Source organism: Solea solea, chromosome 1 (genome assembly GCF_958295425.1).
Source record: "Solea solea chromosome 1, fSolSol10.1, whole genome shotgun sequence".
NCBI classification, from domain to species: Eukaryota; Metazoa; Chordata; class Actinopteri; order Pleuronectiformes; family Soleidae; genus Solea; species Solea solea.
In genome coordinates, this window is record NC_081134.1 from 33136639 (window position 1) to 33156760 (window position 20122).

The following is a 20122-nucleotide window of genomic DNA, read 5'->3' on the forward strand; positions in this document are numbered from 1 at the left end:
ATTGTAAAATCAGACTCAAGACCTACATTTCTCCCTGTATTTATATATGAGCTGGTTTTATTCTTAGGTATAAATGCATTTCTTTATTATTACATATTAACTTTTTGGCACGCACTACAGTCCAAACACACTATGGTATAATAGTATGGTACAATAATACATTTGGAATAGAAAAGTAATATCGTGTTCTGACTGAGAAATGTGTTTGGAACATAATGGAATGGAATTTCAGTTGTTTAGTTATTTTTCATGTGACCATATTGCACTGACCTATACACGCTCCGTTATACCTAACTGTTGTTACCAAACAGGACATTACTTTAGAAATAAAACCACATTTCCATAATATTAGCTCCATATTCAGAAATTGTATTTCTTTATCTATAACCCAACCACTGGTTTTTCCTCAGATTCAGGTCTAATTCTAGTTCATCAGGTGATGAAAATACTGTTAAAGGTGAAGTTGTCCTCACAGGACTGCGTTATTCCTATTCCTCCAGTGTAACACGATGAATAATATATCTGGAATTGTTATTCAATTCAAAAATACAAAAAAGCAGTATCTATAATAAAAAATATCTAGCGTGTGCATAGACATGAAAGATTGTTCATTTAAAAATACGTGTGAGGCAAGAAGTGACGACAAATAATGCTAAATATGGACAGTGTTTGCACACTCAGAGCGCAGGAGGAAGAGTTACTCCTTCTTGTTGGTCTCCTGTCCTTCAAATATGGGATACTTGCTCTCCACCTCAGCCCAAGTCATGGTGCCGTTTGCCATGTCACGGACCATACCAGGTAACTCGGAAACCTGCAATATATTTGTAAATGAGTAAAAATTCACGCAAACAAAATAAGTGAATCATTAAAGCTTTTGATATTTTAACAGCCCACCTCAGCCCTGATCTGCCTCATCGAGTCTCGCTCTCTCAGCGTGGCCGTGTGCGGCGACTTCTTCACCGTGTCGAAGTCGATGGTGATGCCGAACGCGACGCCGATCTCGTCCGACCTGGCGTAGCGGCGGCCGATGGATCCCGAGGAGTCGTCCACCTTGTGGGACACGCCGTTCTTGGTCATGGCCTCGGCTGAGAGAGATTTAGAGAAAGGAAGCAGAGAAAAGCTCACACATGAACATGTGAGTAAGCAAAAACTTTACATTAAATAGCAGAAATCTGACTGTTAGGATTACATATATATATATATATATATACATATATATATACACTCACATAACTGGGACACAAATGGCATAAACTCCTGGTTTGAGCTCAGAGGCAGGATGGTGCACTTGTACGGAGACACGGGAGCCGGGAAACTGAAATACTGCACCAACAGATAAATCAATAAATAAATAACCATTCATTAAAACAGTGGAGAGGGATTTGCTGGGTTTTAAGAACATGTATGATAAAATACAAATCACATTTGTCTGTAGTATATAGATGTGAATATACATTCATACATATAAACGCACGTATGTATATAGATATTCTATTGTTATACCTGTAATACACTCTATAACTTGTGTTTTTATTGTATTTATACTACATTTATGGCATACTCTAGTATATTTATAGTATATATAGTGTTTAAATGCAGTAAATCTATAGGTATAGTCAGTATAATGTTCGTACTAGTTTTGTGTTAAAAACAAGCTCTGATTTTTCAGCTTCTTTAATGTGAATCTTTTTTTTTTCTCCTCCAGATGACAAAGAAATCATAACATTTTTGGTAGAACAGATTAATTCATTATGAAAATAATCATTATTTGCAGCGTTATGCATTTTGGATGATAGAACATCTGCGTCTCCTGCTTCTTAACTACGAAACCCACCTCTACATCTGTGTTTCTATACATATACATTACTATATATGCTCATTTTATTTTATTTACGCTGCAGCTCACGAGGACCCTTAAAAACATTAAAAAACAACTTTCTCACCGTCCTCTGTTCGTCTCCCTCTCGGATGCGGAACGAGTGCTCGAAGATGGAGTACATGATTCTGCCGATGCCGAACGAGGGCTCGATCACGTTGGGAACGATCTCCTCCACTGTGGGGGGAAAAAGAGAGCGTTCAAGATCCCGACATTAACACGCACGCAGCCCGCTCCAGCTTTTGTGCCCACGTGTCTTATTACCGTGCAGGGTTTTCTGGAACCTCTTCACACTGACCATGTCCTTGGTCAGTGTGAATGTTTTGCCCTCAGTTTCGATGCTGAATTGCCTAAAAAAAATAAAAAAAAAAAAAACATGAGCACAACATTTGTCAGATCTAGATGAAACAAATTCAACAAAACACTCCATGCATTTGAATTCTTACCCAGCCTTACTGAGAAGCTTCTCCTGGTTGGTGATGTAGCATTCGTCACAGACGGCCAGGAAGTCCAGAACCAGCTTGGCGTCTTTCTTGAAGGCCATGCCGACGGTGCCTTTGTTGGGCTCAAACTGAACCACGTTAACCACTTTGTGAGAAGACGTTAAGGAGGAAAAACACGGAGCGTAATATTCCAGCTGAGGGGATGTAAACGGGGGTATTTTGTCTGCCAGCTGCACGCTGTACACAATAATACAAAAAACGACACGCTTTTTATCAGCCAGTCTTTTGGAACTTCTGGACGACGGAGTATTAGGGCCAAACTGAGGAGAAACATTTTTTATAAAGTCATAATATTGTGAAAATAAAGTCATAAAAAGGAAAAAAGTCGTAATTTTACAAGAATAAACTCCTAATATTATATTTCAAGAATAAAGTCGTACTATTAAAAATGTCATTTTGCGAGAATAAAGTTGTGAAATTAATAAAGTCGTAATTTTACTAGAATAAAGTAATATTAAAAAACTCGTAATATATTGAGAATAAAGTCGTAAAATTAAAAAATTCGTAATATGAGAATAAAATCATACTTTTACAAGAATAAAGTATTAATATTAAAAAGGTTGTAATATTATGAGAATAAAGTCGTAAAATTAAAAAGTCGGAAATGTTATGAGAATAAAGACATAAAAAAAAATAAGAATAAAGTCGTACTATTAAAAAAGTCAATGTAAACAACCACTACCAGCCATTTCCAGGAGATTTTTCTTCCAATAATCTGTGTTTGGAGACATACCATAATACATGCATAAGGAAATTGCTACGGTGAGTTAGTGTAACCATCGTGTCATGTAATTTAACCTGACCTCGACCTCCATCATCAAAAGAGTTTGACATTTATGACAAATGTATAGATTCTCACTTATAAATCACAACTCACTTTAGGGAATAAACACAGAGTATTTCTGTGGTCCCAAAAATAATAGTGAAAGTGAAAATAAAGCTTAAAACTTTAAAAATCCGGTTTTGGCCAGAGTTTGCTGCAGAGGAAACCTGTGTAATTAATGTTGGCCTGATTGTTTACATGGATTGTTGTTCGCTTCCTCTTCCTGTTTGCCTCCTCAGCACAGAGAAGCTGTGCGTCTGACAAGCACAAGGGGAAAAAGACTGTTTACGTTTGGTGCCGTTTCCGTCTGGACGCGGCCTTCGCATGACAGTAGACTTATGATGTGGTCAGAATCATGACTGCTGGAAGGATATGGGCTCTTTCAGAGGCTTCTCTGCCACGAGAGGGACTTTAGTCGCTCTGGTGTGACACGAGAGATCATAGCAGGAGCGATCGGCGCAGCCCACGATTTCTATCCAGCCCTGAGAGAGAGTGAGAGAAACCAGACATCGTGTACAGTACGTGAGGATAAAACCTGCGAGATGTGAGAATGAGACTGAGAGAAGGGCAGAGAGGGCAGGCTCACGTAGGAGGTTAAGGACTCTGCGTCCCAGCAGTCGCAGGCGTAGTGAGCCATCTCGTTCTCCATGTGCTGACGGAAGCGCACGCGCTCTTTGGAGAGCCCGACTTTGAGCAGGTACAGGTAGATCCTTCCGATGTAGTAGCCCAGAACGGAGTTGTTGATCACGCCCTGCAGCAGGCACGCAAGGATTTAAAGACGATGTCATACCGATATTTAGTCATTTTAGATCAACGTATGAAGCTGTTCGTATTTGGGCCGAGTCATTTCAAAGACATCGTTCTCCAACTGTGTAACAAATATTATCTATTATATATATATATACACATAAATATATATATATATATATATATATATATATATATATATGACTAATAGAACACTGGCTTTTCATTTTTTGTAACGCTCCCTGAGGGCCACGGTTGCTTCCTCATATAAGCGTGGGTGGATTTAATCAGATGCTACACACTGGTAGTTTAATATTATTAAATGATGGTTATATGTTCATATGTTTTCAAGACAGTTCAGTAACTCACACGTAATGATAGGTTTAATCAAAAACAGGCTGTACCTGCTCCACAGCATCGCCCAGCCTCATGATCTGTGCAGGCTGTCCGCTCGTCTGAGCTTTCGAGGAGAACAGCAGGATCTCCAGGTTGGCCAGATTAGGGAATTTGGGGTGGACTTTGTCGTTGGGGTCCACAAAGTGCTCGATCTCAGCCATGGTGAACTCTCTGCACAGAAGGAGGACGGAGGTTTACCGCGTATGATTGTTAATAATCTGGATCTGGCGAGCCGTGTTCAGGAGCATGTGCGTGTCTCGTTACCTGACGCGGATGAGTCCGGAGCGGGGAGAGATTTCATTCCTAAAGGAGTTCCCGATCTGGGCGGCGCCGAAGGGCAGTTTCCCCTGGTTGAACTCCAAGAGACGCTTGAAGTTGAGGAACATTCCCTGAGCTGTTTCAGGCCTCAGGTAGCTGCACAGAGAAGAGTTTATTAAGAAATATAATGGCACTTTTCCACTACATGGTCCGGCATAAGAGACTTGAGATGGTCCGTACCCGGGTGTGTTGCCTCCCGGCCCGATGGAGGTCTTAAACATCAGGTTGAAGGAAACGGGAGGCGTGAGGTCGTTCCCCGTGGAGGGAGACTTGACGTCGTACTTCACAAAGAGATCGGCCAACTCCTTCTGAGTGTAGTTGTCCATCTGAAACAAAGGCAGCAGTGAGCATCCAGTGGTTACTTCTCCACCTGCAGGTGTCAGTGTTCTTCACAAAGTCTGACATGACATGAAACTGAAAGCTATAAACAGTCAGAATTAGACCGCAGAGGTTGCCTTTGCGGGTTGTTGCATCGATACCAGCGATTTACATTTTTCAGCCCGAGTGTGTCGGCCCCACCTGAGTGATGACGTCCTCCATCTCGTCGGCCTTCTCCTTGGAGCACGTCTCATCAGATATCAGTTTCTTTAAGTGAGCTGGGGGTGAAGAACACTTCCGTTAGCAGCCGCCAATCAAGCAAAGAGATGCAGAGCAATGAGAACTTTTTATATCTCAATATTCTTGTTTTTTTAACCTGAATATATCGACTGATCTGAACACACAACTCCTTATATGGACATCCTGGGTGTGTGTGTGTGTTTATAGGTCACATTTTCAACGACAAAATCAAAATACACAAATTGCAAATCAAATCAATATTTGATTTGCAATTTGTGTACTTTTTTTCTGATTTTGTGGCTCATTTTTGTTTGCTTTGTGAAAAGTGTTTGACACAAATCTAATTCCATACTAACCCAACTATACTATGTACTCAAAACCTGAAAATCCAGTCACCTAAGAACTCCAGCTTCAACCCCCGACCTGAACTGAATCCTGCCTGGAAACAAATGCTCCACAAAGGCAGGTGAAAACCTGCTGGAACTACAATAATGTCGTCAGAAAGTTCACTAAAAGCTCCTGAATCTGACACAAGTTATTCTCAGCTATGACGGGCAGGTTCAAGATGAACAAAAGCTCCTCCTTCTTTTTTAGGGTGAAATCCGACACTTTCAGGGTGGAAGGAAAAAAGAGTCACCTTTCAGCAGGTGGTCAGCTCGGTAACACTCTCCAGTCTTGGCGTCTTTCACCATGTAGTCGGCGAATTTATCCACGTGCCCAGACGTCCTGAAAAAAAGGAGATTAAAAGTGGGAGATGATACGAGTTTCATTCACAGAAGCACACCGTTCCGCTGGAGCAGAAGCCGTTTATTTACTTGAGGACGGGCTCGGGAGTCAGCATGGTGCAGTCGATCTCCAGGATCTGCTCCTCCTGGATGAAGTGCTGCCTCCACACCTGCAGGATGTTGTTCTTCAGGGCACATCCCACCGGGCCGAAGTCGTACAGGCCGCTCACACCTGAGAGCAGAGTCAGAGTGAAACTTTCACTCCGCGTGTGTGTGTGTGTGTGTGGGTGTGTGCTTCAAGTTCAAACAATGGAACGATTGCAGAATAGTTTTGCTTTCACATTCATGATGATATGCATCATATGTGGCATTTGTTTTTACCTCCATATATGGCGAAAGCCTGAATGTAGAAGAACCTCCTCTTCAAGGTGTCCTCCATTTTCACCCTGTCTACAGTCTCCTCCTTGGGCTGAAGAGCCAACTCCTACAAGTGAGGATGCATTTCATCGTTTATCACCTTTGTGCGACGAAAACGAAAAGTAAAAGTAAAAATCAGCAGCAGTTGAAAACCGCTGGGGTCTGACCTTTGCTTCAAGGATCTTCTTGCGGGCTTTCAGCTCAGACACAGCTCTGTTCACCTCCTGCTCGGAGGCGCCTTTGTCCTTCAACTGCTGCACCAGGTCGCCCTGCGAGGAGACATGGAGTTTCACTTCCTTACAGTTTATATGTAAGACATACGCACATAAAATGCACAGGCATGGGATTACATGCAGCTTTTAATTTTGAATGGATGTAAACTAGTTTGACAAATCTTATATCGTTGATTATTATTCAATTGATTAATAAATGCATAACAAACTATTTTGATAATCAATTTATGGGTTACACAGTGGATTTGCGTCAAATAAAAACGAGAATATGTTCTGAGTTATTTGCTTCGAAAACAACATTTGACATCAGATTAGATTAGGTTTTGACTTTATTGATCCCACACTGAGTTAATTCCCTTATTACAGCAGCAACAAAGTGTCAGGGGATAGACAAGTAACACAAACACCCTGCGTTTTATGCAAACAGTTACTCAATGAATCGAGAAGTTAGTCGACTACAATAACCGATGATGGCGATCTTTTATGATAAAGTTGTCAGCAGCAGCAGCAGCGTCAGGATGAGGAATCTGTTGCCAACTTTCACTTTTCCTTTCACGCATCGAGGCTCGACTTTCGCTGCTGACCCGCCGCGTTTTTCCAATTCATGCACAGGAAATGTAAAACACTTTACAGTTTAAAGTGTCACAGATTAACAGCCGTAACTATCATCGTCACGCGCGCTTTGGAAGCGCGAATACAAACGAACGCCCACACTTGTTATTGTTTACAGGTGTGAAAACACCTGGAGGGAGAGCTCACCTGCTCGCGCACAGCTTCTCTCAGAGGTGCGAGGAGTTGTTCCATCTTGACAAGTATGAGGAGTCTCGCGCGCGCGTGTGTGTGAGTGAGTGAGTGAGTGGATCTGTTGCCTCTGTGACCGGCTGAAGGTTCAGAGAACTGACTGAGGACGAAGCGCCTCTACTCCGGCTTTGAGCTGAGGGAGGAGGAGGAGGAAGAAGAACAAGTAGTATAGTAGGGGAGGCGCCTGTTTTCTACTCTGTGAAACAAGGGCTTTTGTTGCATCAGCCAGAGGTTTAACATATGCTGCTCTAGAAAATGACTGTACATGAACTTTAGAAACTATCACTCTAATTATGACCTTCTGCTTCTTCTGGGGTCGTTCTAAGGGGAGCAGGGGTGTTCCTAACTTTCTAATACCTGCAGAAGAGGGGGGCCACACTGTCCACACAACCACAGTGGGTTTTAAAAACCAAAGTGGATCATCGCCAAAGATTTGATTTGGCAGAGATTCCTTCCCGACACAATTTATCCAGACTTGGTGATGGAGTTAAATTACCTCCAGATTTGTCAGTTTAACAAGATATTCTGTCCAAATCACAGGCTTTCTGTTTTTTAATCATTTATCAATTATCAATAAAAACCCCATTTAGAGAAGTGATTTCTATTGCTTTCTATAGACTCTATGTCCGATATCTCATTGACCAACGCATAATTATATTTTCACCTTATTTTAGTTATTTATTTTCTAAATGTGTGGGCAGTCTCCCTCTGTTGGGCTCATGGGGTACAGCAAGGGACCGTGAAAGACCCTGTAGTGTTTCAAATATCCAGGTTAGGCTTTTCATAAGCAATATTAGTTAGTTAATATTGATAAATAATGAATAGAAAAACCATTTAAGAAGTCATTAAGTAACTGGAGGAGGATCATGGTGATGGAGGTGTGGATTTTAGGAGGAAAAAGGGGTGTGTGTGTGTGTTGTGATTTTAGGTTTTAGGATGCAGAATAATTTCAATATTTAAATTTGGCTGCTCTAAAAACTGTGTTCACTTTAACAGTTACTGCAGGAGTAAGTGCAGCTGCATGGACACCTGACCCCATGTTTTCTTTCAGTTTACTCCTTCCACTCAACAGTTATCCAGATAAGTTCAGGTTTAACCTATAGTTGCACCAAACGACTGACCAATCAGATGACTGGAAAGGTACAGTCTTCAAACTCAAAATGAAAATGAAACCGTTGCGTGTCCATGTCCAGTAAGTGCTGGCGGTTTTTATTGAAACATTGAAATATCTCAATATGCCTGAAGAGTGAAAAGTTAGACGCCTCCTTCACTGCAGACTCCAAACATCCTGATTACATTGTCTCCCTTTTTGTTTTTTTAAAACACGGATCATTCATGGATGAAATGTTGCTCATCAAAAACAAACAACAGTCCCTGTGCAAGCTTTATCCACAACTGTTAGATATGATGAATACATGATGTTTTCATGGATTGTAGTGGTGAGGAGCACAGGGGGGAGGAGGAAGAGGGCGGCTCGGTGCACACACCCCCCCCTCCCAATGTAGCTTATCACAATACCCTTGCAAACTTTTCTTCCTAGTGATGCCTATGTAAAAAGTCTGTGGATTTTTTTTCCCCCCATGGATCGAGTGGCAGCGTGGCAAGCTTTTACTCTTCGGCCGTGCCCTTCTTGCTGGTCTCTTGTCCTTCAAAGATCGGGTACTTGCTCTCCACTTCTGACCAGGTCAACGTGCCGTTGGCCAAATCCCGAATGATCACGGGCAACTCGCTGACCTGTGGGCAGAAGAGAACATTATTCAGAACGTGAATAAACGCACTGGTAATTTTAATGACGTTATGAAGCGTTTTTTCTTGACACGACTCCTTGTGATGGCGCTAATTACAGATAAGAAGGTTACAGAAAACTGTTCACAGCAGCAAATCCTGCTTCTCAGCCTCTTTTTTTTTTACTCCCCTCGAGTATTTGTATAATTTAGAAACACAGATATTCCACTTAATAAAACCACAGTTCGCCGTACCTCAGCCCTGATCTGCCTCATCGAGTCTCGGTCCCTCAGAGTGGCCGTGTGTGGCGTCTTGTTCACCGTATCGAAGTCGATCGTGATGCCAAACGCCACTCCGATCTCGTCCGTCCTGGCGTAGCGGCGCCCGATGGATCCCGCGGAGTCGTCCACCTTGTGAGACACGCCGTTCTTGGTCATGGCCTCAGCTGTCAGAGAGAGAGAGAGAGGGAGAGAGAGGAGGAAATATACCATTTCATACCACTTCAGATAAAAATAGAATGTGTCCGATATGAGTACACGAGTACTTACATAGTTCCTTCACGAAGGGCATGAATTCCTGGTTTTGACTCAGAGGCAGGACAGAACATTTGTATGGAGCTACAGTAGCCGGGAAGCTGAAGTACTGTTGAACAGAAAACAGAATAGACTTTAAATTACACAGAAAATGCAAAAAATGTTGAGAAAAAGATGTCAAAATCTTGGATGAAACGGCACAGTCCTAATACTGGCTGAATTCCGCTGGTACTGTTGGATGCCAATGACAGATTCAAGGCGTTCATTCGACTCACCGTTCTCTGTTCGTCACCTTCCCTGACGTGGAATGTGTGCTCGAAGATGGAGTACATAATCCTACCGATGCCAAAGGAGGGCTCGATTACGTTCGGGACGACCTCCTCCACTGTGGACGACACATACAGGTTAAAAAGAAGTTGCGTGTTACAGATGTCGTCACTCTAGGATCCTTCTGATCCTGTGTGTTTATTAATAGGAGAATCTCACCATGCAGAGTCTTCTGGAACCGCTTCACACCGACCATGTCCTTGGTGAGTTTGAACGTCTTGCCCTCCGTCTCGATGGTGAACTCTCTGCGAGTGAAAATAAAGACATGGACTCGTTTTAAAAGAACAAAGCTTCTCCCGCCCCAGATTGACCCATATATGCTGAACAGAGCACTCACCCAGTCTCGTTCAGGAGCGTCTCCTGCTCTGTGATGTAGCATTCGTCACACGTGGACAGAAATTCCATGGCTAGCTTAGCTTCCTTCTTATACGCCTTCCCGATGGCTCCTTTGTTGGGCTCAAACTGGACGACATTTACAACTTTGTGAGGAGAAATTAAGGAGAATGACCTGAGAATTTTGTAAGCAGCTCTTTTTTTTGTTTTAGCATTAACTGCAACAATTGAAGGATATGGGTTCTTTAAGAGGCTTCTCGGCAACCAGCGGGACCTTTGTGGCTCTTGCGTGACATTGCAGATCAAAGCAAGACCGGTCTGCACAGCCCACGATCTCGATCCAACCCTGCAAGAGACAACGCTTTTAATCTTAATCTAATCTAAAAACTACAGAAAACCTGTCTCTGATGTCGCATACATAGGAGGTTTTGGTTTCAGCGTCCCAGCAGTCACATGCGTAGTGAGCCATCTCGTTGTCCATGTGCTGTCGGAAGCGCAGCTTGTCTTTGGCGACGCCAACTTTAGTAAGGTAGAGGTAGATCCTACCAATGAAATATCCCAGGACGGAGTTATTGATAACACCCTGCACGAGAGAGAAGGTTTTGAATTAGAAAACAACTCAAAAATCACAGTTTCAGAGCATTGGGTTCCTGAAGTCATTCCTACCTGCTCCACGGCATCGCCCAGCCTCATGATTTGTGCAGACTGTCCACTGGTCTGAGCCTTAGAGGAGTATAATATGATGTCCAGGTCAGCTACATTGGAGAATTTAGGGTGGACCTTCTCAGTAGGGTCCACAAAGTGCTCGATCTCAGCCATGGTGAACTCTCTGTGTGAAGATCAGTTTGCATCAAGCACAGAGGCCTAAAGATTTCTTAAGAAAAGTGCGAGTGGTAGAATGGTGGTTCGGCTCACCTAACGCGGATGAGTCCAGAGCGTGGGGAGATTTCATTCCTGAAAGAGTTTCCTATTTGAGCAGCAGCAAAGGGCAGTTTACCCTGGTTAAACTCCAAGAGTCGCTTAAAGTTGAGGAAGATTCCCTGAGCGGTTTCAGGCCTCAGATAGCTGCAGATCAAAACTTAGGTCAGAATAACTCCATGACCGTTAGACAAGAAATGTGGGAACATCACCGTGTGTGTGTGTGTGTGTGTGTGTGCGTGCGTGCGTGCGGGCATGCGTTTTACCCTGGCATATTCCCTCCTGGTCCAATGGATGTCTGAAACATCAGGTTGAAGGAAATGGGAGGTGTGAGGTCATTTCCTGTAATGGGGGACTTGACGTTGAATTTCACAAACAGATCGGTCAGTTCTTGTTGGGTGTAGTTGTCCATCTGGAAGAAGAAACATTAAATTAGTACATTGAATCCTCTATCGCTTCGTCAGTAACCGTTTTTCCAACATATTCTGTTGACACGTTTACTGACCTGAGTGATGACGTCGTCCATCTCCGCTTTCTTCTCTGCCGCACACTTCTTATCAGACATCAGCTTCTGGAGATGAGCTGTGGGATTTGAACACAAAAAAAAAACATTATAGTTAACTTGTATAGTTCTTCTAATAAATGCAGTTCAAAGTTCTTCAACAAAGCTTATTATACAGAAAAAAAAACAAGAAATATGACTATTAACACATCAAAACAAAGGCAAATCTAACACAGACTTTCACGTTCAAGTCTTCCAGGTAGTGATATACGTATATTCTTTGCTGTATCCAAAGCCTTTCTGTCAGCCATTTGGCAAAGCTCAGGCCTCTGATCCCAGCCGCTTGAATTGCGATGAAAGCGTGTGTGATTTCAACTGGTACAGTCACTTCCACGCTCCCCTCAGGCACAACAGTGATACACACAGACACAAGCCAGCCAACCAACAGCAGCCAATGGCAGCACGAGTTTGGACAGTGTCCATGTCTCCCTCTGCAGAACCTCATGAATAATACAGCTGAAAGTCCTATTCCACTGCAGGTGCTTTTGGGATGACTGATTCATACCAGAAATTGCTCTTTATTGTTTTAGGATACCCCTTTTACTGTTGCACCACATGGCTGAAGAAGTAACTGTGGTAGTAATAGCAGGAATGGGCAATTTCATTCACCACCCTTGGCAGAAAACACGTCTGACAGAACCCAGAATGTACGCAGTTACCTTAACAGACGTATACTGTACATAACTGCACCGCTCCATCTCTCACTCGACCACTCATCATCTGTGTCTCACTAGAGCACTCACTTATGCATAAAAACAACACTGTTTTATTCTGGGAAACTGTTGAAATAATGAAAAAAATACTGTGATATGAATGTATGGTCATGCCGGCCAGCACTAGGATGACATACAGGCAGAATTTATAAACTGCTTACCTTTGAGGAGGTGGTCAGCCCTGAAACATTCACCGTTTTTAACATCTTTCACCATGTAGTCAGCGAATTTGTCCACATGTCCTGATGTTCTGGTGAAATAATAAGAAAACATGTAAAGAATCACATGCATCATGAGATGTGTTTTTCTTGTTTGATTATGTTTAAGAGTGTATCTGCAACCGGGCTATGGAAAGCTGCAATTGTGACAGCCTCCATGCATAAAATTGCAGAATCAATATGTGCCTGTTTATAAAAAAAACCCACAGTTCAGCACTGTGGAGCTGACTCTGGGAACCACCAGGCAGTGATGTGATGTGAAGGGTGTGATTCCTACACATCTGGCAGTGACGGGAGGCATTTCAGTTCACATACTTGAGGACGGGCTCAGGAGTCAGCATGGTGCAGTCGATCTCCAGGATCTGCTCCTCCTGGATGAAGTGCTGCCTCCAGGCCTGCAGGATGTTGTTCTTCAGGGCACAGCCCACAGGGCCGAAGTCGTACAGGCCGCTCACACCTGAGGAAAACCGTATGGTAACAAAGTGCTTACGACCAATCTGTATTGTTGTGTCCGCTAATGAAAAGAGTGATGCCTACTAATACGTTTTTTAATCTTACCTCCATAGATGGCGAAGGCCTGGTCATAGAAGAACCGCCTCTTGAGGGTATCCTCCATCTTGGTTCTGTCAACGATGTCATCTTTGGGTTGCAATGCTAGTTCCTGAGATGAAAATTGTATAACATTCTTTCAGACACGATATCATGATCTCTCTGCTTTGGCAGAACGTCAACACATTCTAATTCTTCACCAAGTCTAAAAATCTATGAGGTTAATGTCAGAATTTAAACTTAGTCTAAACATGCAACACAACCTTGTTATTTGATGGGAAGTTGAGTGAGCCAATTAGCATTTTCATGTCTTCAATTTGCCAACTAATGATGCACAATGATGACTTTGCGACAGTTCGGATTTATAGAGAGAATTTGAGATTAAATTGGCAGTTAGACTGGGTTACATTCGCTCACCTTGGCCTCCAGAGTCTTCTTCTTCGCTTTCAGTTCAGCTACAGCTTTAGCGACATCCACATCGGGGGCACCGTCCTGTTTCAGTTGACGAACCCGGTCTCCCTAACACAGAGAGGTGGGTTTTAAAGTTTCCACACATCAAAGTCCCAGAGTCAACCACATCTGAGCTTATTTACAAAGACATTAACTTGTGTTCATCAGTTATGGTAACAGCATTATCTTGTCCAATTCTGGCATAAGTTATGCTGCTTTCACAGCTGGTCAAACTACCATGGGGGCACATGGCATAAATGCTTTTTTTTCCCCCTGTCCTTCTGCAGGTCCCTGTGACTCCAGATCCAGACTCAGGCCTGTTAAGTTTTCTACTATTAACATTAAGATTACCAAAATGTTCTGTTAGAAAAAAAGTAGTTATGAGTCCAGGGCAGTAGGATCCAGATCTGACACAATTATTATTAGTATTATTATTATAAATGATATCAGCGATTGCTAATGTAGAAGATGCTGCTGCTGCCGCCAAGAGACCAAACCCCTGTCATCACAACAAACAGTCTAACCCCCCCCCCACCCTTTTTTGGTCGTTCATCCAACCAAGCTGAAGCAGATTTGGATCAGATTCTTCCGAACATTTACTCCCACTAAAAAAGGGAGTTTTCCTCCCCGATGAGTTTGTTTATTGTGTAAAGTATTGAGTTTCTCTTTCTCTCTTCAACGTGAGGCCTCGTTTGCCTTGAGATAAGTGAGATTTGTGTGATTTGGCGCTACCCAATTCAAAACGATTTGATTTAAACCCCACCCTGCACTCAAATGTCTGCAGCAGCACACTCACTGAAACGTGGCAAAGGGCGCAGGCAGGACTGCTAACGAGCGTTAGCAGCGAGCTAGCAGCGTCTACCCATTGATTGGCAGCTTTATGAGCAGCCGGTCGGCTATCTGGTTGGCCCGGTGAGCTACCAGGCTGCGGGCAATTAAGTTTTAATTAATCTTGAGTTGACCGGCTTAGCGGGTTGACTTCAGAGATAACTGTTCTTTTGGTACCTGTTCTTTGACTGCGAGCCTCAACGGGGCGAGAATCTCCTCAATGTTGCCGTCCATGGTTCGTCCTTCTTCCGCCAGCTGCAGCCACAGGCTTCCCTTCTTCTTCTTCTTCTGACACAGGCAGACCGAGCTGGACAACGGCCTGTTTCCAGGCGACTTCGGCTGCCGAACGAAGCGGACCGTGGAGAGCGGACAGAGGGTGTAAACCTCGGTGCTGGTCCTCAACAGTACTGCTGCTGCGCTACGAAGAAGAAGCATGGACCGACCGCCGTAATGCGAGAAGAGGAGAATGATGAAATCCTCAAATATACGTAAACTACGCAGCCGCTTCCGACTAACACTTTCGCCACCGCCACAGAGGCATTTGTTGACGTAGTGGCAGATTCGCCACGCAAACTGCCTTATAGTTGTGTTGTGTTGAGTAATCACAGTCATGGTTTATTTAGCTTATGTTATTAACACGTTATTATTTTTTCCACTGTGCACTTGGCAGGTAGGTTTTGATTAAAAAAAAATAATAATAATTTAACTAGTGTGGAGGTAAATTGAGATGGGGGCATTTTGATGCACTAAAATCATGCCATGTTAGAATATATATTATTTTAAAAATGACGTCACAATAAGAAAAGCAAACGCAAAACAAGTTTGAGGAAACTGTTGAAAATTGCCTCCAGCAGTTAAGACTGGGTTTATACCACATGATGGCGCCACACGCAAACTGATGATAGACTGTGGTGAAACAAATCCCACAATAACATCAGTCATTAATGTCTAACTGCTGCATTTAACTAATTAGCCCATTTGCTGTTATAATAACAACAACTGTAACACCAACACACAAGCAGGTTTCATTTTCTCTAACATCTGTTTAATGTTTTTTGTTTGTAGCATGTTGTTTCTAATGTTTGTGTTTGTTCATTTGTGTCCAGGCCTCAGACTTGATCCCACATTTTAGATGTTTCCCTGCTCCAACACACCTGATTCAAATAAATGGGTCGTTACCAGGCTTCTGCAGAGCTGACCATTTGAATAAGGTGTGTTGGAGCAGGGAAACATCGAAAACATGCAGGTCAGTGCGTCCCCAGGACCAGGACTGAGAAACGCTGTAATAGAAGGCAGTGGAAAAGGTTGAATTATGGATCCTATCAAAGTAAATATCAAGGCGATTATTTATTCAGCAAGAATGCATGGCTGTGGGGCGGTAGCACTTGATTTCCTTAAAGAGGGAAATGTCAGAGGTTAAAAGTGATTAATATTGAACAAGTGCATTTTCCACTGCTTGGTTTAAATGAATCCTGTCTTTGACTATCTGTGTAATCATATTCAGTGTTAACTGTGCACTCACTGGCCACTTCTTTAGGTATTATGAGTACCTATGTGCTTCAAGGTCACTTCAAACCCGTCTTGCCATTGTCCTCTGACCACTTGCATCAACAAGGCATTTTATGTTCTCCCAGAGAACTGCCATTGACTACATAGTTTCTCTTTTTTGGACCATTCTAGAGACAGTGGTGTGTCTGTGTGCGAAAATCCAAGGGGGTTCAGCAGGTCATCTTCATGCATAATGCACATATGCATGGTCGCACCATGTGATAGACTGATTAGATATTTGGGATAATAACTAGCAGGTGCATGTGAAGAAGTGGCCACCGCTGAGTGAATTTGAGGACATGCAATGTGAATGTGTTGAATATCAAATGGAAAATAATGATTATCAATCATGCTAATCCCTCAATTTTTTTTTACCATAAAACTGTGGATTAGAATAAAGTAGAATAGCAAATCTCCATGGGGCACACTAAGAAACTAATATAATAGACACAAATATTAATTCAAGAAGACTCAGGTTCACACCCTGGTTGGTACAAGAGCCTTTCTGCATGGAGTTTGCATGTTCTCCCCGTGTGTGCGTGGGCTTTCTCTGCTTTCTTTCCTTCCACAGTCCAAAAACATGCAGATTTGGGGATTAGGCAAATTGGACAATCTAAATTGACCGTTGGTATGGGGGTTAATGGATGTTAGTCTCTATGTGGCCCAGGGTGTACCCTGCCTTTCGCATTATGTCAGCTTGGATTGGCACCTGCAGCCCTCATGTGGCAGATAAAGCGGTAAAGGATTGATGGACAGATGGATAAATGTATATTCACACTGTACATACACCATTTTTTCCTTCAAGCAATTCTTCATCCTGTCTGGATTGAAAGTGACCTGCGCGCCGTTGTACACATGCTCTCTATCATCAGATTTCAAGTGACCACACGGTCTCGGTCAGACTCGGTAACCTGAGAGTGACTGTCGAGTGCTGAGAAGAGATTGTGGTTGGGCAAAGTGGCTCGTGGACCCGTGTCGCGGTATCAGCTGTGCACAAAGTTTATCAGTGACAGAGGCTCTGACAACACACGACAGAGTATCATGTTGGTCAGGAGATTACGTGCTAATTATGACCAGTAACGGACGACAGCGTGCACTCGCCTCCCGTCTGTGTGCCACCACACACTTGTCTCTCAGGTGGGGGTCACCCAGGGCCGCATGGGCCTCCGCTGCATTAAATTGACAGGGAAGGTGAAGAGGGACAAGCGCTCAGACACGTCACCGCTGGAAATGGACCAGAAAACCACTTTATCTTCCTTGTTGTTATTCTTCGGTTCGCTGAGGCTGAAATGGCACATGAATAATGTTCGTTTATCAGTGCATGTGGAGGATGTTGTCTCCGGTGCAACCAGGACAACATTAGATCCAAGGGACGGGGACGTGCTGCAACATGTAGTAATATTAATAATAATAATAATAATAATAATAATAATAATAATAATAATAATAGATTGACGTGGGCTCTTCATCATGTGGTGAAAACTTCTCAAGTGGGTAAAGTCTCCCGTGGAGAAGCTTTGGCAATATGACCCTATACCCTTATCTCTGCTTTTAGCCTGGACTGTGCTCATTATTTTTAGAGGTAGAGAGAGATGCACTTTTGGCACCAACATTGTTTTTTTTTTTTAGCTGCATTATGGGAATTAAGTCATTTTGGAGTGTGGCCAGTAAAGTCTGAAGTCATCTATTGCACAGATTGAGACATTCTTTTTTTTTTTTTTTTCAATATGATGGCATATCTATTAAAGACTCTCGTAACTAATTTACTAAGGCTTTGTGGGTATAGCTCTGAAGTCATGTTTTACATTGCTGGGTTGTAAATACTGAAATATTCTATAATATTCTATATCCCATACCTGGAAAGAAAAAGAACAATGCAAACATATCTGCTTGTGTAAACAGTGTTGAGAGTTAATTTTTCACTAATCACTCATCATACACATTGTACTGTGTCAATTTGTGAAGCCTGCTTCAAATAATTGGAATTAAAACATTGTCAAATTTTACATTTTCAAACCAAAATTCACATTTTTTCCTCTCTGTCTGCTAAAGACCCACAAAATATTATTCCAGACTTGACGGTGACCATGGCATGTCTCAGTTTTGTGGGATTTGGTGGGTGCGCAGATGACTATGAAGGCCAATCCGAGCCCGGGATACTCTTTGGCACACTGGACAGGTCAGAGAGGATGTTGTTGTGTCTTTGTTGGCAGACTTGAGCTGCTGCCTTTTCAACACAGCACAGGATCATCTGCTGCTCTCACTCAGGACTGCACCTTCTTGGACTATTCTTCTCCAGACAGGTCGGTCCATAAATGTTCCTAGTGTTTGAGGTCAATATCAAAGCTCCGCAAAGAAGACTCCAGAGTGTCCTTGTAGCACTTTCTGGGTCCACTTTTTGCTCTTTTGCCGTACTTCAGTTCACCGTAGTCGAGAAGACTTTTTTTTGTCAATATTGTGGATGGCATTCTGGTCACATGGCAAATAACAAACTGAATTCACCTTTTTATACCTACATTTCTCTCTGGGAAGTCAGAAATGAATCAAATGTTGTGCTAAAACAAATTGTTCTGTTCAGGAATGCAAGTAAACAGCTATAATTTGACATCTTAATCAATAAAAAAATGAAAAAAGTAAATGCGCTTTACTATTTTTAAATTTGAAAATCTATGGATAGAAGAATAATAATTACATTTTTGGTGAAGGAGCTTCTATATCCTAGTGTAACCATTATGCTGTTAATTTAGGGCAGCTGTGGCTTTGGGTGGTAATGTGTTAAGCCCTGTATCTCATTTTTGTGACTTTTTTTGTGACTCCAAACCACTCAGCGAGTTACAGAAATGAATGAATATCTTTATTTTGGGTCACAATCATATACAAAGTAAAGATAAAGTTGAGATAAATTTAACACAAACGTGCCAATTAGGCTGAAGCACAGAAAAGCAGAGAAAACACGTCAAACTTTTTTTTTTGACACAATTTCTATTCATCATTTCAGTCCATGTGCAAACACATTCTCCCTCCTGTTAGTTTGAAGTATTTAAAGATGAATAAAGCTGGGATGGTAGTATTTTATTTGTAAAGTTTTTCTCCCCAGGCTGATCTGTGGATGCTTTGAGCTGGGCGTGTTGTTGTTGTTGTAGTGAGGCTGCATGACCCCGTGGCAGCAGGAGGACGGTCGCCATCTCTGGGTAAACACTGTAACCATATCACGCAGTTGAAATTGTAGTGAGCGGAGTGGAGCGTACAGTAGCAGCAGCAGCAGGAGCAGCAGCAGCAGGAGGAGGAGGAGGAGGAGGAGGAACAGGAACAGGGTGATATGCTGCCTGCCACAGCCACAGCAGCCACAGCCACGGCAAACACGCACGGCGGCTCCAACGCAGGGCTGACGCTTTGTTTGACTGTTACTGTGTCACCCTCATTTTCCTTTTTTTTTCCCCTCCCTAGCTTCCGCTTCGTCGTGCTCGTGAGCTCCGTGGAGTGGAATGGCACCGCTGCTGCTGCTGCAATTGGCTTCCACCACTTGAAATAGAGAGAGAGAGAGAGAAAGAGAGAGAGAGAAAATGGGATTTTAATGCTGCATCCAGCGTTAACTGTGCGCGCACACCAGCCAGGAGACTGTAGCAGTTCATCGGCGATGTTTACCACGGAATAAAAACAGCGAAGCCGAGGGTGCACAACATCTCGTTTCCATGGACAACACGTCCATAATAACACAGGTTGCAAATCCGAAAGAGGAGGAGAGCATTTCTTCAAGTCAAGATAAAGGTACGGCTCACACACACACACACACACACAGCAGGGGTGATTATTATTATTATTATTATTATTATTATTATTGTTGTTGTTATTATTCTGAATCCAGTCATGTGCACACATATTTGATTTGCATCTATTTTGGCGCAGACAGCTTGTTTACGGTACTCGGTGCCAGTGTGATCTGCAGCCCTCAGTGCAGAGAGGAGCTCGGGACTGCAACAGCAAACACACACGGTTAAAAAAAAAAAAAGAAACACAAAAA

At 42.8% G+C, this 20122-nt stretch overlaps 3 protein-coding genes and 1 non-coding gene across 9 annotated transcripts in view; 1 reads left to right on the forward strand and 3 right to left on the reverse strand.

The window, feature by feature from the left end:
* Window positions 1-35: 35 nt before the first annotated feature.
* Window positions 36-7537, reverse strand: LOC131460284 (glycine--tRNA ligase-like). The gene is made up of 17 exons (XM_058630623.1): window positions 7356-7537; window positions 6531-6632; window positions 6328-6430; window positions 6037-6178; window positions 5859-5947; window positions 5183-5259; window positions 4844-4989; window positions 4610-4759; window positions 4354-4516; window positions 3789-3953; window positions 3576-3684; window positions 2323-2467; window positions 2141-2226; window positions 1944-2053; window positions 1230-1323; window positions 895-1085; window positions 36-811 (listed from the first exon to the last, which is right to left on the reverse strand). Exons 1-17 carry the CDS (start codon window positions 7398-7400, stop codon window positions 698-700), a joined length of 2031 nt encoding a protein of 676 aa, XP_058486606.1. The 5' UTR covers window positions 7401-7537; the 3' UTR covers window positions 36-697.
* Window positions 7538-8572: 1035 nt separating this feature from the next.
* Window positions 8573-15031, reverse strand: LOC131460274 (glycine--tRNA ligase-like). The gene is made up of 17 exons (XM_058630611.1): window positions 14731-15031; window positions 13693-13794; window positions 13285-13387; window positions 13042-13183; window positions 12670-12758; window positions 11739-11815; window positions 11500-11645; window positions 11231-11380; window positions 10982-11144; window positions 10734-10898; window positions 10553-10661; window positions 10320-10464; window positions 10142-10227; window positions 9931-10040; window positions 9671-9764; window positions 9377-9567; window positions 8573-9131 (listed from the first exon to the last, which is right to left on the reverse strand). The coding sequence occupies exons 1-17, from the start codon at window positions 14986-14988 to the stop codon at window positions 9006-9008; spliced, it is 2256 nt and encodes a 751-aa protein (XP_058486594.1). The 5' UTR covers window positions 14989-15031; the 3' UTR covers window positions 8573-9005.
* On the reverse strand, window positions 12835-12972 carry LOC131473714 (small nucleolar RNA SNORA84). The gene has a single exon (XR_009242225.1). It is a non-coding gene; the product is annotated as a small nucleolar RNA SNORA84 (small nucleolar RNA).
* A 4313-nt stretch (window positions 15032-19344) lies between the features above and the next one.
* Window positions 19345-20122, forward strand: part of ctdspla (CTD (carboxy-terminal domain, RNA polymerase II, polypeptide A) small phosphatase-like a) — a 31480-nt gene continuing 30702 nt past the window's right edge. For 2 of the 6 annotated variants that reach the window (XM_058630671.1, XM_058630660.1), the window contains exon 1: window positions 19431-19869. In XM_058630671.1, coding sequence (XP_058486654.1) covers window positions 19794-19869 — 76 coding nt within the window. In that variant the 5' untranslated portion in view covers window positions 19431-19793. Of the gene's footprint in view, window positions 19870-20007; window positions 20095-20122 lie in introns of all 6 variants that reach the window. The other 4 variants (XM_058630643.1, XM_058630635.1, XM_058630651.1 and 1 more) reach the window with 4 other exon arrangements.

Excerpts from the sequence above, each read along its gene's own strand:
- LOC131460274 (XM_058630611.1), bottom strand. The coding sequence starts at position 14,988 with ATGCTTCTTCTTCGTAGCGCAGCAGCAGTACTGTTGAGGACCAGCACC. Across the intron at positions 12,759-13,041 it reads ACTCCTGAGCCCGTCCTCAA|AACATCAGGACATGTGGACA; the intron begins GTATGTGAACTG and ends TTATTTCACCAG. Across the intron at positions 9,132-9,376 it reads TGAGGCAGATCAGGGCTGAG|GTCAGCGAGTTGCCCGTGAT; the intron begins GTACGGCGAACT and ends TTCTGCCCACAG.
- LOC131460284 (XM_058630623.1), bottom strand. The coding sequence starts at position 7,400 with ATGGAACAACTCCTCGCACCTCTGAGAGAAGCTGTGCGCGAGCAG. Across the intron at positions 2,227-2,322 it reads AAGCTTCTCAGTAAGGCTGG|GCAATTCAGCATCGAAACTG; the intron begins GTAAGAATTCAA and ends TATTTTTTTTAG. Across the intron at positions 812-894 it reads TGAGGCAGATCAGGGCTGAG|GTTTCCGAGTTACCTGGTAT; the intron begins GTGGGCTGTTAA and ends AATATATTGCAG.